The following is a 19274-nucleotide window of genomic DNA, read 5'->3' on the forward strand; positions in this document are numbered from 1 at the left end:
GAGAGCTATACAACTATGTCATACCTCTGTTAGGTAAAAACGTCCATCCCGTGACCGTGGCTACGTTTAGCGACCAGATGTGTCACTTCGAGCCCAATTGACACTGTCATAAATCTCGGGCAAACATAATCGGATTAAATTATAAACAATTACTACTAAGTTTTATTATTTAAGCACAGTTATAATAAAAAGTCTAGACTAAAGTATTGGGGATTTTCCCAAAAATTCCAAAATTCCAACCCCGATGTTCTTTCATCTCCGACATATATATTATATACCATATACCTATGAGTGATAATATATTTTTCGGCGACAAGCATAATTTTCACGATCATCTGTGAGTTACCGTACGAACCGAACGCAGTCGTCGCGTTGCATAACTTTTAACGTGACTGGGGAACGACGAGAGGATCTTGCAGAAAGCTGTAAAAGGAAGGAAAAGAGACGTAACTCTGCCGCGTGAAAAGCAAGAATTCGAGAAACGCGCGGTAAGCGTGTGCCGGAGAATTATACAAGAGGATTTTTACGAGAAAGCTGCGCTTTTATTCAGCGGCACGTAATTGTTCGCGCGAAATACGCAAAACGGCCGCGGTTTTTCGTTCGCCGCCTCCACGGTGGCAACGGTTGGTTACTTATTTTTAGACCGTGCACCACCTTACAACGACCCTACATTTTATCCGTGCCACGTCTAAAGCACGATCGATATGTTCGTGCGCGTCCAGCCGCGAAAACTCGGCCTCGAAATATCAGGCCGGCCTAAAAAGCCGCCAGTCTCCGTGCACAACTTTGTCCTGCAAAGATGGATGATTCGCTGTTTGAAGAAGACGTCCTGTAAATTCGCCGTGTTATCCAAAATCTGACCTCAACTGTCCATGGCTTGATCCCATCGACCAACAGACGAATAAGTAGTCGCTTGATCTTTCGACAAAGTCATTAGCAAACTAAACCACGGGTGTATTATATTTATTGTCGGTGCAATTTTTCTCAAATTTCAGCGCATCGTGTGTTTTCTATCAAAATATCAGAGAAAGCGCGTCTCTATCGATAATTGATCAAATGAAATGGTCCTCCTTCGGTGAAGTTATAAGGAAGTTTATAGCGCAAAACTTTACACACGAACTTCCGTGCTTTGCTTCAACTTCATTCAAATCCTAACATGAAAACACGTCGCAACTTAGATCCCATATCGTACTCTACCGATATGTTAGTGTACCTTTAAGTGTCTGCGCTCCTATTTAAAGTAGACAGATAAAAGCGTGTTTCGCTTCTCTTTTGCCGACGAAATTTTGTCGGTTCGTTTCTTTGGAGTTGAAAGCCGCGACACGCGACATATCAGAAAGAATCTTCGAAATATTCGAGATGACGTATCTTCATATGTTCCGTTTGATATATTTGATTTGAGAAGTAAAATTGCGTAGATAAATGTACTACGTACTAATTAAGCGTAATTATTGTTCGCGAATTACTACGCAACGACGTTTCATCTGATACATCACCGTACAACAAATTCAAAAGGAGAAGCTCGCATTGAACAAACGGAGGAACGAATTAAGAAGTTGCGAGCGATAACAAGCGGCGTCTAATTGCCAAGCAAACGATCGGGCGGGCAAAGGCAACGTTCGTTTTGTCGCGACAGTCGTAATTGAACGCAAACTCGTCTAATTACCCAAAGAGAAACGAGAGTAAGAGAAAGAAACAAGGATCGGGGCGCTGTCCTATCGAAGCATCGTCGTGAATTCTTGGCGACGAAGAACCACGTAAATGGAGTATCCGCGTGATTAATTCAGAACTCTCGGAGAACGGCGTGCTGGCATAAAGCGGCCCAGACACAAAAGCACAGCTTTTGTTCTTATTTAACGCGGCACAATCTCGAGATAAGGGTCACGGGTGCACAATGCGCGACCCCAAGAATTATTTCACCCTGCCTCCAACTTCTCGTCGTCTCTTGCACGCTCTCGTAGTAGCAAGGTTCTCGCGCGAGAAAAATAACTCCTCGCCGCGAATAGTCATGTTGGAGTCTAAGCTCGAGGAACAACGGATGTACCTGTTGGTGAGAACGTACACTGTCGTTCAAGTACACGTTTGATCATTTTGTATGAAATATACGCGAATGTTAAAATATACAAATTAATGGCGAACTAGAAATCGGAAGTATCTTTCAGTATTTTCTTATATGATCAACGATAAAGGACAAAAGAATGTTTGTAAAATAAGAAGCGTGAAAAGAGGACATAATTTTACAAAGTGGATTTATATTTGCTCGAAGCAATAAATAAATATTTATGATGTAACTATACTGTTACAGAGTAGATGACTCTTATGAATATGATGACAAAGTTTTAGTACAAGAGTTAATAATAAAAGTAAAATTCGTAGTGTACAGATCTTATCTGCATTTTTATTATCTTTCAAAAGAAATCAATCACAAGAATGTTAATCATTCTGTAGCTCTTAAAATCGTGAAATTGTAAAAGACAAGTTTATAATTCGTAATCTGCAACTTGTTTATTTACTAATCTCCATTAGCTGGCAAATAATTGAGCAAACGAGACTAATAAGAATTAGATTAATAAGAAGAGGCGGAATACCTGTCTTATACCGTGTCCTATTCGTACAAACAAGTTTCCCCACGAATAAGACTGGCTCCCGTGACTGTGTTTACTTTTTATGGAAACCGCACCTCGTTTAATTACTCGAATAAAAACCATATCGTCCCGAGCACCGAGGCCAATTCGAAAATTAGTTTCGAGAGGTTGGTCAATGCGTTTCGATGCGGCACGTGACGCTGAGCGCGAACGATCCGCGGGCAAGTTATTAAATTAACCTGTGACGGGTGCGCAAAACGAGCCGGAATAATTAAACGTCACTCACTGGCATCGGTAAATCATCGAGCAAATATAAAACAAACGGAACCGAAGTGTTGGTTACGCGTACGCGAACCGACCACTGTTTAACCGCGATGCAACTGTCGATCTACCCTACGTATATACATACAGCGATATTTATGAACATAATCCCTCTCATGCTTCGTCGGTGATTTCTATCGTTTAAACTCTTGACCAGAGATTCGGCGAATTTTTTCGCAGAAGGACACGCGAAGCTGCTTTGTCAAATGATTTAAACGTTCAGACAGTTTCAATTCTGAAGTGCATAACGATACACAGACTGTAACTCGCTCAAAATTGAAAGTAAGATAAGTTGAACATGTTGAGATTTAGAAATACACAAAATGCACATTGTAACTATAAAAGGCAAAACTCTGAAAAATATTCGAAGTGAGTTACGCGTTACGATATTTAATGGGTGAAATAAATCCTTGCGTGGGTTTCATCGTCTCAGTTACATCAATAGAAATATGAAATTGCTCGAAGATTCGTAGTTCAATTGCACCGATCTGCTTAATTTTTTTCTCAAGTTACTTTACGACCAATTTGCCTCTTCGTAGAGAAACGCGGGTAAACGAGATTTTACTGTAAAAAGAAGGCTTGATCCGGCCAGAAAATGTTTACAAGGAAGACAGGGGAAGGTACGTTCCTCTATCGGTGAATCGAGAAATTGGAAATGCGTTGGAGCGCGAGAACGAAGGTCGTATATCGAGAATGGGATATCGACGCGAGACTAAGCGCGTGCCGACGATTCAGCCTGTTCATCGATATCACCGCGCGACAAACAATCGTCCCAATTAATTATGCGCCTCGTGATTTATTCGAGGGCCGGTCTAGTCATTTCAACGAGCCATCACGGCGCAGCTGTCTCCCTGGCGCTGACACGAATGCACTTTCGAAAACGATGTACGATACCCGCAGCCCGCGTGTCCACTCGCGTGTCCCGTTCAGCCGATTCCCTGACTAAAAAGTGGAAGCGGCGAATCATACTGAACGTACAGCACATACTAAACGCGTGCAGCATCCTTCATTTGCTTCAGTTTATCCAATAGGCTCATTCACGGTTTCTTAACAGAACACGTCATAAGATAGGATTTTATGGTTCGCGCGAGGACAGCAGACAATAATTTCTATGAAGGACAAACGTATTTCTTTTATAGAAAATTTGCATATAACACGAAACACCCAAAGATGAATTTTATTTAGGATATCTGACGTGCTATTCAGTTTCTACCACTTTGTCTCGATATCTTTTCACATTCACGAGATTTCGAGGTTGGATTCGTGGAGGTTGGATTGTGAAGGAAGAAATGCATTTTTATTTAAGGAAACAATGCACATTGCACGTGTATCATTAGACTTACAAAAAAAAGAAGATAGAGATACGACAATTCTTTGTCAAATCTTTTTACGACAAATCTTTTATGTGTTTCTTCTTTTCGTATTATTTTTTAACTGCGCTAGAAATATGCTATGACTTGGAACGGTTGCGTTGGATCGCTTCACGTGGAAATAAAAATGTTCGCCATTCGTTCATTTAAAACTTCATCCTGTCCTCATTAACCAAGCTATATCATATAAAATGAGTCATTTGGCGAGCTTATCGTTCTGCGTTCGTAAAATATTTTCGAAGAGTATAGAAACACAGACACGAACCTAGTCTAGAACCATGTATCGAACTTATCGCACGAATTTGCACTACGTACAAAGCTTTCATTAATTAATGTACATCCTACAAGGTCCGCATCGATTTTCAATCTTCGTACAATCGCTCGAGCAATTAAAATTCAATTCACTGCGAGTCATTTCTATTCTCTTGTTCTTCATCGATCGCCGAAGAAGAACCGAGGGGCACAGAAGAGAACGACAACGTTGGAAAATAGTTTAAAATGGGGGCGGTATAAGTCGCGGAAAAGTTTGTTGGTCGGCTCGTAGTCTTTTGTTTTCTGGCCTTTGTTCGGTCGTAGGAAAACTCTGGGAAAAAAGTGAACTGGTCGCATCGTAAATAGAGTTCACGTGGGAGTTGGTTTAAATCGCACGACGATCATTCTACCGCGTTTCCCACGAAACACGCGGAACACGTTGGTCGACCAGCATCGCAGCTACGCTCTGGCTAGTTCCAACCGCAGCCTGGAGCCGCCATAATTCAAACCCTGCCCATCGGCCCAGATGCGATCCCGGATACGGCGAGATAATTGATGCAACGACGTGCAGCCTGGCCAAGTGGAACGCGCGACAATCGGCTCGTTAATTAGTTTTCTTCTTGCTATCGACTCATCGGTGACTTAAGATCGTCGCTCATCTTCCCTTATCATATCGGCTGACACGTGAATTTTATTTACTTTGCCTTTGGGACTGCAATAAATCGAAATATATTGCATTATAGTTAAATTGCTAATTTTTGTGGTAAAATTATATCTTCATGGGGCGAACTGAAGAAATACGCTAATTTGTATATTTTATATATACAATTTTATATGAAGAATATGGGAAGAGAACAAGAAATGTCACAAGATGTAGTGATTAACAAAATATTAATTATTTTCATCTGTGTTTTGTTACAGCGTACAATGGATGTTCCTTGTATTTGTATCAAGTATGCCAAATCTTTAACTGTATGTTAAGGGAACATCTTGAACACAAACTAACATCTTGAATATCGCATAATGTCACGACGATAGATATTTTTGAAATATTCAAAGGCACGAGGAAAAGTTATGTTTAAAAAGTAAGGGTACAAGGTAATGAAACATAGAAAGGCGAAAATTAATACAACCAACGAAGAGATACTGTGAACAAACAGCAGAACGATTGGCATAAGAGGCCATAGAGAAGAGGAGTGGCAATATGCACATGAGCGGTATTTATGGTGGCTGGATACGAAGATAATTATCTCTAGTATTATAAATCACGCAAATGGTATGCAAATGCCAGTGAATTGTTTCGATTCAAAATGAATGTGCGTAACGGTCATCATTATCGATGGTTTATCGGTTGCGTTAATATTCTATTCTTGGCTATGGGCTGGCTACGTTTTCTAGGCTTATTTTATTCTCTGTTTTCTTTGTGGCTTCGTCAACAACTTCCAAATAACTGAAAACCGAAATAGATTATATACGGACACTTTAATCGGTCTATAATAACGGTATGTAAATTTTATTAAACTACATATACGAATTAAGCATAGATTAGTAATGGGATACAACACTTACTATGTTGTTATGAAATCATCAGACTATAATGTTAATACATTTGTTATTTAACCATCGACCGATCGTATTCACATCAAAAGTAATCCTATCAGTTTAGAAGGCTGTTCTTAATTTATCTCATAATCAGATTTTTATTTGCATACGGAAGATTTAAGGATTTGTAGAGTATGCGAGAATATAAAAAATACTCAAAGCGAAGTAATTCTTACTTTCTTCAATAGAAGAAATAAATCTTTATGTAAGTTCCATTTCCTTATTCCTATTAATAAAAGTACGTTCTATTTATGACTCAAAGATTAAAGAACCTGAAGGTGAAGAGTCAAGCAACAGAATAATTCCACAATAAGATTTAGTCAATTACGAATGGCAATTTCACCATTGCATACATTCAAAAGTCAATTTAATCGAGTTATAATATACCACTATACGTAACTATCACGGTAATCGATAATGTAACATGAAATCGTTACAGTTTGATTCGTTTGTAATTTAGAAATTAAAATTCTGCTTGTCAAAAATAAACAAAGTATCCAGACACGTTCGAGCAGTAGTTTAGGTCGATAATATGCGCGCCTTCGTAGGCAGAAGTCGCGAGGTTTCTCAAGCATGGAATATACCGAAAGCATGGTTCAAGAGCAGGACGAGCGTAAAGGATTAAATAATATTTGCGTTCGTATATAGGAGAAAACCCGGCGGAAGTTAGGTCCAGCAACGAAGTCGCTAATAGCGCTCAAAGGATTTGCGAGGGGATTACGGTGAGCATCGTGGCGAAGTTTCTTCAATCCCAAACATAACAAACTTCTTTCGATGAGTCTCTCTATTCGCGCTGAAAATTCGAAAATTAGAGCGCTCGGCTATTTCGAAAGTTTTCTCGAAAGAGCGGCGTAAAGGTTGTTACTTATCTAACAGCATAACGTATAAACACCATTAAACTAGATTCGAGATATTCACAACCGTTGTCCACTTAGCATTACAATATCAAACCAACGATTTTCAGCTTTCTATGCCGTCGTGTTGGTTACCGTACAAGCAAAAATTAAAATGAATACGTTGCCTGCCACACGGTGGTCATAGGTGAGCCATATATCACGAAATTTTTCAGAACCAGTAAAGAAAGATAAATTTTCAACAATATGAACGATTTACGGTAGCCACAAAAAAGGTATTCGTGTATGCCTTTATTATCCAATGAAACTTAATAAAAACAAAAAGAAAAGTTCTATATTTCACTTCCATAGCGCCAAATTTTTCTAATCGCCTGAAAATACTATAAATGCTACGAGATTTATTATAGTCAAGTCTAATTAACTAATGTATCAGTGCAATAATAAATACGGCGATGTATAAATATTTTTTACAGCCACTGGAGAATTCGTTGGAAAAAAATACACAAATATGACGATAATAATATTTCGCAAAAATGAAACGTGACGATATAGCGCGAGTATATTTCAATCTATTGCAGCTCTCAGGACAAAATATACGAAATTCGCGTGCAGCGTTAAGAGTAGCTATTAATTGAATCGTGCAAGAGGGAAATCTTGATGCTCTTCGTGCCAATCTATTCTCTTCATAGCAATTCGACATAAATCGAGGTTAAAAGCCGATAGGTGTTCGCAGTTGGGAATATCAACGATTTCAAGTGGAATCGCTCCACGCAGATAAATCCGCCGCGAATGGGATTATTGCGCTCCTTCGAACCGCGAATCCGGTCGAATCTATGAAGACAACGAGTACCGTGAAATAGGGAGATTTCCCGAGGAAACGCCGAATTTTCTGGTGATAGATATCCTGCGCGTCCTAGAAAGTAACACGATCCACCATATTTCCAGTAAACTCATCGTTTCGCCCCATTTCACCCTCTGACATCTGTTTATCGTGCGAAGCCATTTTGACCCCAGCCCTGTGTGTTCCAAGACAGAAAATGCATCTCGAGGAATGCATAGAGAATTTGAGAGGAAGCTACATCACCTCTGAACGTCGAAGACCAAAGCCATTCGGTCGACTTCCAACAAGCAACCGCACAGCAGCGTAGGTCGCGGTCGATCGATCCACGGGATTTCAATTAACCGGCTGACCGAGGAAAAACCTGCAGCAGTTTGGATGCTCCGGAGCACAGGAGAAGGGGTGCTGGGAAAGGAGGCCAGCAGAGGAATTTATATATGAGCCGGTTAAAAGCCACATTAATCAATTCCACAAATTGGAAAGTACAGGAAAGTGATGATGTTACGAACACAGGTTTTTAATTTTATCTCGCGGTTTACCATTATTTATCATATGACATTTTACCATAATTTAACCTAGAATTTTACATTGTGTATCACAATTTACCTTAGAATTTACTGTTATTATTCGTTCCATTTTCTATCACAATTTATCTTAGAATTCACCACTTTTATGTCTTCTTTATGCGTTGAGTGAATTTTTGGAAAGTATTCGTTTCTAGAAAATTGAATATCAATTGTATTTAACGAAATTGAGAAATCAGTTTGAAGACTTTTATATGCATATCGTACGTGTTTTATAAAACATTTTAAAATCTCATTGGCGCTGTAATAAGGCACGACTGTCACTATTATATTGATGAAATCTGAAACCTTATAGAAGATTAATATTCGAAATTGCGACGCACTGATGTTCGTCGTTCTTGTTCACACTTTCCCTGATACTCGGTCTAATTCGTACACCCCTGTTCTTTCTGTCACCCTCTTTGCTTAATCTCTTTTCCCCTATCACCCCTTTTTCTTACACATCGTATAACAGCTTTTTATTCAACGCCCTTCTATCAATTTTTTTCCCTCCTTATCCACTCGATGATCTTCTTCCTCGAAAAGATCCTTTATTCTAACGCTTCTTCTAACACTTTTTCCCCCCATTTGACTCTTATATCATTTCTCCTCCTCTTCCTTCTTGGCTCGCCCTATATATGTTCTCAGCCCAATGTCCTATCTTGCATTCAGGTCATCTCCAAACTAATTGCCATTCGATTCATCCACTCTTTGAAGCTTGGCGAAAGTTTTCCACCGCATTTCCCGTTAAACCCCGTCGCACCCCCGAACAAACCACTGGGGGTTTCCGGCACTTGGAACTTCCGTCTCTGTTCCTCTTCACTCCGCTTTGCTTTACACCGTGACGGACAAACTGTGATAATTGCTAGGGAAACGGTTAAGAACCGTGATTCATTCAGAGTGAACCTGTCAATGGTATCGAGATGAACTATTTATATACTTTTGAAGAATTATTGCTATTTATCGAAATTGGAAAGTATTTTATATTATAATTGGAAAGTATTGGAAAGTTTTTAATGTCGAAAGGCATCAACGGTTCTTGTTATCGGATTTTATATCTCAAAGTATAAACTAACCGAGCCGAGAGCCAAGAGAGGTGAAAATAAAGAATATTCGTTTGGAGAATATATTTGTGTTGAGAAGTGAACAAAGAAAAGGCAGTGAAAACGAAGAAAATTAAATTGCCGGGTGTATTTGAGATAGAAGATAAAAGAATATTCATTTGGACAATTTATTTGAGATGGAAAATGGTAATAAAAATTAAGAATATTCATTTGGCGGATTCATTCGAGATAAAGGATAAGAGAATGTTAATTTGGGGAATTTATTTCAAACGAAAAATAGGAGAGGAGATAACGATGAAAATCGAGAATATTAGTTTGGCGAATTTATTGGAGATAAAAGATCGAAAAAAGTACGCGAAAGCCAGCAACATTAATTTCCAGAATTTAGTCGAGAAGAATCGAAAAGGATCCATTGGGATTCCGATCTGTAATCTGGGATTGCAAGAGGAGCAATCTACGCGATTACCAGTCTCAACTCTTGAAATTGGGTTTGTTTTCTGTACACTTCTACAAGAGACCACTGTTACAAGAAACATTTGCTGATGCGTTTTAACCGACCACGTAAAAGGATCGTACGAAAACGTTGAATCACTCGACTACGAGTTCGATATATCTACTTCTATGTATAATGGTGGACATTGGGAGAGCGGCTGAGTAAAAATAAGTGGAAGAAGTCGCGGTATCGAGATGGTAGGAGGTTGGAAAAGCCACGAGATGGGAAGAAGGATGGATTGATCGCGTCCAAGTGAGTTAAGCTTTACCCGAAGAAAGATTCGAGGTCGGGGCTGGTTCGTTTGACGAAGGTCCCCATTTTCCCATTACGGATTCCCCGTGATACGGTTCGTTCCCGTGGCGTTCGCGGAGGCTAAAACTTTCCCTTAATGACACAAGTTTTATTGCGGGCCATCGTTCAACCTGCCAGCAAGCCGACAAGCCAGCTGGCGACGCGTCGGCTCCCGGCCTACGCTCTGCTCCTCTTCAATTCCCGCTCTAACTAGCCAACTTGTAATTGTAACTCGAATAACAACGATCGAGTGTCCCGTTCGCAGAGCGACGTTTCCCCTGGCCACGCGAAATACGCGTGGTAAAATCCGCGGAAAATTAAACTGGCCCGCTGAAATACGGATTCAGCGTTCTTTCGCCGAAGAAGATCGAGATGGGTATTCTCTGTGCCAGGATCATCCTTTTGAGGAAGGAACTTTTATCATCTGCTGCCAGGATTTAAAGGTCACGTGCGTGCTGATTCGACAAATACATTTAAAAAGAGATTGTTATATAACCATATGAGTAAAATTTATTACAAGAACCGATTTCATTTTTCAGTATCCATGATTATAATGATGATAAGTAACGCACATATTAATTACTCATAGTACAATATACATAACGTACACACTTTAATGAATGTTATGACTGGCAGCGTTTCTAGAAGAAATTGGAATGGCATGCAATCCCACTGGACACCTTGGCAACGTCCAGTAATAGCCATAATCAAAAGCGTCTGAACGTTTATGGTAACTGCCTCGAGCAACTATCATAATTGTAGGAGTCAAAGCTGATTTGCATTCGTTCCTTAATGTCTGTATAAATTTAGCTCGGTAGAACCTCGGTTATTCGAAACATCGGTTATCCCGGTAAATATCGTGGATATTCGTTCGTCTGTGAGACACAAGCTAGGATATTGCAACGTTTTCGGATCGTCCTTATAATCTCTGCTTTTTATCTTCTCCAGAAGCGCAAAATTTAGTTCAAGTAACGCATTTCTTTTCAGTTTCACCTAAAATTAACGTTTAATTAGTATGTACGTTTAATTCATCCGATTGTAAGGGATATAGATATATATATACGCGAACGAAATTACTAACATTAAAAAAGATATGCAATTTAATAGCCCAGGGAGATTGGTAGAGCAAAAATGAACATATCTATAATCGAAATTCTACAATTACTATTACAATTTTTATATTTTTATATATTTTTCTTCTGTCGCAGCGCGTATACATCTTTCTAATACTTTCTGCATACACGGACATCTCCCTCCAAATATCTTCATTCGGTATGATCAGCAACTTCTTGAAAAATTTCATCGTAAAATGTGCCGTTCAATTTAATTTGTGAAAGGAGCTCGTATGACCTAGAAGGTAAGAGGGATTGAAGGAGAAGAGATTGGAACTATGCGGGCGATTAATCGCAAACCGATGAAATTATTAGCTTTGAAATTTGATTTGCCGCTACCGATTATCATCAAGCTGGATAACAAAATTAGTCGCGAATGATATAATCGATCGACGTTGGAACGCTGCATAGGAATTTTCGAGAACTCGATGGCACTTGCAGATGTTTTAATCAAATGTACGTCTGCTCTGGTCATTCGCTTTAATCTCGCGATTGCACGATTAACAGCGTGATATTTAGCCGCATCTGCTTCTGTCTTTCGAGATGAAGCAACGATGGAAAAGCATCGTGTTAAAGTCGTCAACTATGACCAACTTGACTTTAATGCAGTATATTATTCCGTATAATCGGAAACGTCGGGAGTCGAGCCACGTTTGTCGAGCTTATTAACGTCGCTGGCTCGCTTTGCTTCGCGGCCAAGCTTTTTATACACGTCGCTGACACAGTTACGTGAACAGCATTAAACCAGCGAAGCAACCGGGTAAAGATTCTATTTCGAGTATTATCAGTCGCTTGAGTACGCGTTAAGAAACGATTCTTTTAACTCGGATCGATAGAGTTAAAAATATTTATATACAAGGTGTCCTGTTAATCGCGGCATAATAGATAAGCAGGTGATTCGAAGTGAAAATATGAATCGGAAATATGCAATACAATCTTTCCGCGTGGCCCTTCGTTTTCGAAGAAATCGAATCGAATCTTTTCTTTGTTGACTATATCGTGATTGATGGTGCGCGCCGTAAAGTATGGTTATTTGTGTCGGAAGAACATTTGAGCCGAGCTAAGTAATCGTCGAATCCGATTGCGAACAATTTCTATGCCATCTACGTTTCATAACAGATTATTACTCGACTCGTTTTTACCGGCCTGATAAATCGTCAAGTATATCGCGTACTTACATCGACGACTCGGTAGACACAGTTTTCTAAGAAGATATCACCTCTATTCGTGAAAAGGAAAGTTTGTTGAACTAACGTCAATATTCTCGTTTGTAATTATCAGAATTCCCTAGCCTGTGTATATTAATTTATCTTAGCAGATTATTTTCTTCTTTAGAGTATTTTCTTTAGAATATATACCATACAATGTATGTAATATACGTATATTCTGTAACGTATGTAAAAACTATATAATTTTAGCTTAAACAGAAGCTTACTATATTTTTTGATATTTTCTCTTGCTGGGCTTAAAGCAGGCGATATTTCCTCGTTCTTCCCTTATTACACCAAAGATCAATGATGTTTCATGACATGTAACGAGTTTCGTTATTCTGTACAGAGTTGAAGATTGAATTTTAAGGTGTGGGAATTTAGGTGAATCAAATAACCCTACCGTACTATATATAGGAAACGAAGGCGTAAGCAAATCATTTTTTTTTCCATAGTCGCCGATCCACAGGGGGCGAACGGTGCTTCGTCATTTGCTCTAATGCTTTCTTCCTTCCTGCTTCGTGCGAGCGATCAATCTTAATTCGCGTGCTAAATTACCGACCGAAAGACTGATGTTCCCTTACCGAAGAAATATATTAAGACGCGGTGAAACGGTGCTTTTCGCGTGGCCGAGCGATGAAACGGCACTTTCCGATCTCACGTTTGCACCATTAATTCGTCACGATCGCGAAACCAAGCCAACCATCTCTTATTATTGCTGTTTTATATCGTTTGGAAAAGGAACGGTCTGTCGATCGGTAATACGAGTACGATGATCATCAGTAGAAGGAACATACGATAGAACCCTCGTACGTGTTCATCTTTATCGCATTTATCATCCATCCCTCTTTGGAATGTACCCATAATTGCAAATTCCGTTCCCAATTTTTCCTATAAGTGGGTTATGAAAGTATTTCAACCTTCTATAAATATGTCAGGTTGTTCGGAAAATTCGAAGGGAATTTTAAGGAAGATTCAAGTAGAATCAGACTTTCTGTCATTTATAATTTCACGAGTCTTTTTTTTTTGAAAAATATTTCGTCTTTTTTCGTTGCTTCAATGAAATTATTCCATTTCTTGTCTTCCATGCCTTTGACATAAGCTTTGCAGTGATTAGGATAAATAATACGAGACTACGGCATATTTGGTGAATGAGACAGATGGAGGAGAACATATGCCAGCTACGATTCAAAATTTCTTTCATGTACGTACGACGTTGCCTCGCTGAAAAATAGAGACACGGTTTCCCTTTATTTCTCTTCGGTGTTCACCCAAAAGCTGTAGGTATTTATTCAAATATCTCGATATTTAATAGGAATTTCTAATGAAAGCCTCACGAACGTTTTCGAATTACGTGGTATTATGTGTGTTGCGTAAAACAGTTTGTTTCATAAATAATTGATAATATTTAACAATTGCCAGAATGATACTAGCCAACTTTGATGCATTTATTATCCATTCTAGTTTGGAATGTATTCATGAGTGCAAATTTGTGTTGCCTACTCATCCCATATAGTTTATTAAAGTATTTAAATAAAATACTTTGCATGGTAAATAATTAATAATAATTACCAATTAGTAAAATGTTATCTATCTTTCACGAGTCGCGTTATATTTTAAAAGACCTCTGCCCGAGATATTTCCAGGCTTGATTCAATGAAACAAGATGTCTTCTCGTTTCGCGGTCGATCGCTTCCGAATCAAGCGTTCTTCGTTAATTCGGTTTCTTGGTCGCGTGAAACGGAGATCAACGATTTCCGCGCGTGAATTAGTAAATTGCCTGTCAGTCAGGCCATTGTAATTGCATTCAGTCGTCTTACGTAGCAATTGCTCGTCTCAATTCCCCGATCTGCTTCCCCGTTTCTTTTATTCCGTAAAAAGCGTTGTGATGATTGAGGAGTTTCGTGTTATAGAAGCTACGCGATTGGTAGTTAATTACTTGCCCCAGAAAATTATATATCAAGGAAATTCTAGAAGGCCAGAAGAAAACGAGGTAATTGTAGAAGAAAACGAATTTTCCGATGTATAAAAACTCACCTTTAACTGCGTTCAGCTTGTTGCCGACCATCTGCTTCGCCACGAAGGCTGCCATTTTGGTTCTTGTTGTTCAACACTCGGCAAAAACCAGATCTGTAACAAAAGATCTTTTTAGTACTGGAATTTGGATATATAGGACCGCTCGAAATTTTTATTCTTTTTCATTTTTCTATTTTTTCTTTTTTTTTTTTAAGGAGAGGATCCTTTAGAGAGTTTTAAAACATTTTGCATCGAATCATAAGTTTGTTCGTCTTTTTAAAGAATTTAAAAATACACGCCTTTCAATTTTTTAATGAAAAATACAAATTTATGAAGAAGCGAGAGAGATCAGTTGACAGTTGATTACACGTATGTATATAGATTGCAGATCTTTACGCGTTTAAGAGAAATTAAAAAGAGTCCAAACGAGGAATTGCAATTCCGCCAGGCAAGCAACAAAGGTATAACAATAACGCGCGAAATGTACGAAACATGCAAAAATATGAAAAATACTCAAAGTGAGATATTTGTTATAGGATTTAATAGGCGAAATAAATTTGTATGTATCGAAGTTTCATTTCTTTATTTATATTGCTGAAAGTATGAAATTCGCTTAAAAATCTGCAGTGTAATTACACAGAAAGATATTACGTGAAAGTAAAAAGAATAGCGAAAGTGAGAATAACACTGTATGTGAACTCTTAAGAAGACACCAACTTATTAGTTTCAACTTATTACTTAGAGCTTCAAGCAGGCGACTTATATTGCTCAACCTAATATTTTCCATCGAAGAGAAAAATATCGGAGAAACGTGAGGACAAAAATTTGTTGCACTAACGTCTCTTTTAAAATACAGCAGAGATAATAGTCCGGGGTGGCGTTTATATATATATATATATATATATATATATATATATATATATATATATATATATATATATATATATATATATATATATATATATATATATATATATATATATATATATATATATATATATATATATATATATATATATATATATATATATATATATATATATATATATATATATATATATATATATATATATATATATATATATATATATATATATATATATATATATATATATATATATATATATATATATATATATATATATATATATATATATATATATATATATATATATATATATATATATATATATATATATATATATATATATATATATATATATATATATATATATATATATATATATATATATATATATATATATATATATATATATATATATATATATATATATATATATATATATATATATATATATATATATATATATATATATATATATATATATATATATGGTGAAATCTCTTTGGCCAAAGGGATAACCATTTCGGGTAATAACATTATATGGTTTCAGCTCGTAAATCCTTTTTATGACGTCATGGGAAGTAATACCGGCGTTCGATTCGATTTGAAGTTCTGGCAAGTGGCCGCGTAATATAACGGCGAAGGGACGATTTTTTCAAAGAAATGGCACACCCGCCGCGTGCGTCCGCGACAATTTGCCACGGTTTGTTAAAGAGAACGAGCCGATAGTCAAGGAATCGGCTTTTCGATAAAACGATTCTACCACATATCCGAATAAAACGTCGAAAAATATCCTGAGTAGAACGAGAGCGAGAAATGCCGCCCACTTGCCCATAGGAAGCTGCTCTTATCGCCTGAAACCAAGAAAGAAACGACACCGCGATCCGCGAATAATTTCCAAGCTACCGCTTGGAAATAAGAAAGCAATGGGATTTCTCTCGTTCCTTCGGGCGTTCGATGCAAGTATGGAAATAAATGTCGCGGAACAAGTACGGATCTCCTCTTCGCGTTGGTCACAACAACGCTATCTGTTTGTCATCTTTTGTTCGTCCGCCATGTAGGAGAAATTTATAAAAATGTAAATAGCAAGATAAAGTTGTAAGTACGTGGTGTTATTGATTTTTACGATTAATTGAGAAACCTTGCAGCCATTTGACAATTATATTCCGCCACATTAAATCGTCTGTTTAAACACGAATTTACTGCAAGACACGTGCGTTCTCCAATGACTTGCAGATGTCCGTGTGTTTTCAAGCGTTCCGATTTTATCTTCGATCGTTTTAATGTACCATAATGTTTTGACGATAAATAGGCAAGTTACACGAGGAAATATATTAACAGCAACTATTTGAAGTACATTTCGAAAGATCGAATTATCGCCGAGTTATTTTCATCTTCGTATTGAGTCGCACGTTGTAATTTCTGCTCATCGTTCAACTGAAATAAGAGTCGTTCGATTGGTAATGCAAGCGTTTTTACGCAAAGCGAGACGATCATTCGACTAATAGTCGTCGAGGGGCAACCTTTGCTTGAAATATCACCCCGTGTTCGGTCGTTTTCTCTCCCTTCGGACTTCCTTTCATTTTCTCTTCTCCATCGTCCGTCGACCTTCTCTAGTCTCTTTCCGTACGAAAATGAAATACGCATCTCGTGGGACGGCCACGTCGATGTCGAATGTCGATGTCGAATGTCGACGTCGACGTCGATGTCGATGTCGATGTCGATATCAATGTCGAGACGTCGACGTCCTCGGTCCGGTCACGATAAAAAGTATTTTAATTTCGCGACGCCGACAATTTGGCAAGAAAGCGGCACGAATTCGCGAATATCGTCCGAGAAATGTTAAGATGAAGAGCAACGCTCGATACAAACGAGCTATCACGACAGATCGTGATTATTCTAAATAAATAATAATTGCGAAGGAAGTTTGCTCACCACCCGTGCAACGATATCTTAAATTAAGGAACGTGTATTTTTATTATTTAATTTGTACTTTACAATTTGTCCAGCTGGACATTTGGTAAATTTTTCTAACTTAATTGCTAATTAACATGAGGATGGCTACCCCTAGCGGGATACCATCTTCGAGTTTCATTGTTTTATTTCCTTAGTGAGATCAGTGGGGTGTTCTCTTTTTAAAAGGAACATAACCGCGGAAGAGAACATGACTAATACACGAATTACGTACCTAAACGCGCGTGTGTGTCAATTTTCATTGTACTCTGAATACTTGAAGAATCACTATGATGCGTACGTATTTCCCCGTACAACGCAACGTATATTATTGAAACGCGCGCGAGAAGACTTGCTCGTGTGCATCGTATCTAAGCGCACGACATGTTGCTTATCGGCGTGAAAACTGCCATGTCAGCGCGTTGAATAATTTAACGGAAAACTCTAGGTCACCGGGCCGGTATCTTGTGCACTTTCGGTTGACCTTGCACGCAGCGCCGAGACGAAACCTCTAGCGTGAAGGAACAACGATCGTGTGTTGATCTGCGTTAAAAATTCGATTTCTTTATAGACGTATGGACTACACGAACGTATAGATTCTGACAGATTGATGACGCTTTTAGGTGTTCAACGTGTTAAATAAATTACTCGGCTGATTGTCAATTATGAATAATATATGATAGTGACAAATGAAGAAATGAAGAAAACACACGCAATGAAGAAAACAGAAACAACGAAGAATAAACGTAGGAATAGGAACTGGGCTAAATATTTGGACTGTCAACGTGTTAGGGAACGAAATAAGAATGGCGTGTTTCTATGTCAAATGTAAGAACTAAAAGAATTTCGAGATTAATCGTAAAAAGGGAGAGAAATTACACCATGTCGTCGTCGTCGGAAGTAACTACAAACTGTAACGATCACTTTAGTGGAACGAGATGATGAGAAGAAGATATTAGCGGAGTTCCCATATGGAACACGAGAGTCAAAAGAATTTCGAGATTACAATCGTTCGAAAGAAAGCACGCTTTTATCCAAAGTAACTATTAGGATGTCCCAGCAATTGCTTGGTTGCTTTAGTTTCTTCTTTCTTCTTAATTCTTAAGTAAACGCGTTCGAACTATATTCTCGGAAACGAGGCTTGAAATGGAAAAATTGTACTTTACGCTTTTGACTTATTTTCACATATGGAATAATCTCCTGTTGATTGTTTACTCATCTGTAATTAGCCTAGTCTGTAATTAGCTAACTTTAAGTATACCTGAATTTTCCAAATTTTCCATCTTTTCGAAGATGAAGTGTCACATGACAAAATTCTATTATCTTCGATTCGTTTTCTCGTGCAAAACCAGCCTGTCGCCGAATGGACCACAGTTCGTCGGAACATTTTGTACGAATAACTATAACGATCATGTAGTCGGCCGAGATAACGAGAGGAGGATATTAGCGCCAAGTCTATTGAATTAACGTTAACAGAAATCACAGCAAGCGATAACGAGCGAGTTGTAATTAAATCAGGCGTTTCATAGGTTGTTCGCGTTACATCGTTGCGCGATTATCGCATACAGACGTCACGAGTGCAACAGGAATTCTATTCCCTTAGCGAGGGAAATGCGTTAATGTCTCCGGTCTGGCGCCAAGGAAATAGAATTGTTAGACGAATCACGGCTGTCGCGTTTCGCTACAAATCGTACGGCAAGCCTTCTATTTACAGCATTCACGAAATATTCGCCAGCTCGTTCATGCGAATTGCCGCGACACGAACAAACATCTCGTAAGCAAACCCTCTCCGAAAGAAACTCCATTTCTCATACGACATTAAAGAAATTCCTCTTCTGTATTTCTACGAGGGAAACTCGGCTTGGTCGTTTGTGTTCCGACGCCGGA

General features: G+C 38.3%; 1 protein-coding gene across 1 annotated transcript in view; it reads right to left on the reverse strand.

Annotated features, from left to right (window-relative positions):
- Positions 1-19274, reverse strand: part of LOC100745903 (complexin) — a 329300-nt gene that overhangs the window by 186948 nt on the left and 123078 nt on the right. Inside the window, exon 2 of the mRNA XM_024368498.2 lies at positions 14591-14685. Within this exon, the coding sequence (XP_024224266.1) occupies positions 14591-14645 (55 nt within the window). The 5' untranslated portion in view covers positions 14646-14685. The remainder of the gene's footprint in view (positions 1-14590; positions 14686-19274) is intronic.

This window comes from Bombus impatiens, unplaced genomic scaffold (assembly GCF_000188095.3).
Source record: "Bombus impatiens unplaced genomic scaffold, BIMP_2.2 scf_0452, whole genome shotgun sequence".
Taxonomy (NCBI): Eukaryota; Metazoa; Arthropoda; class Insecta; order Hymenoptera; family Apidae; genus Bombus; species Bombus impatiens.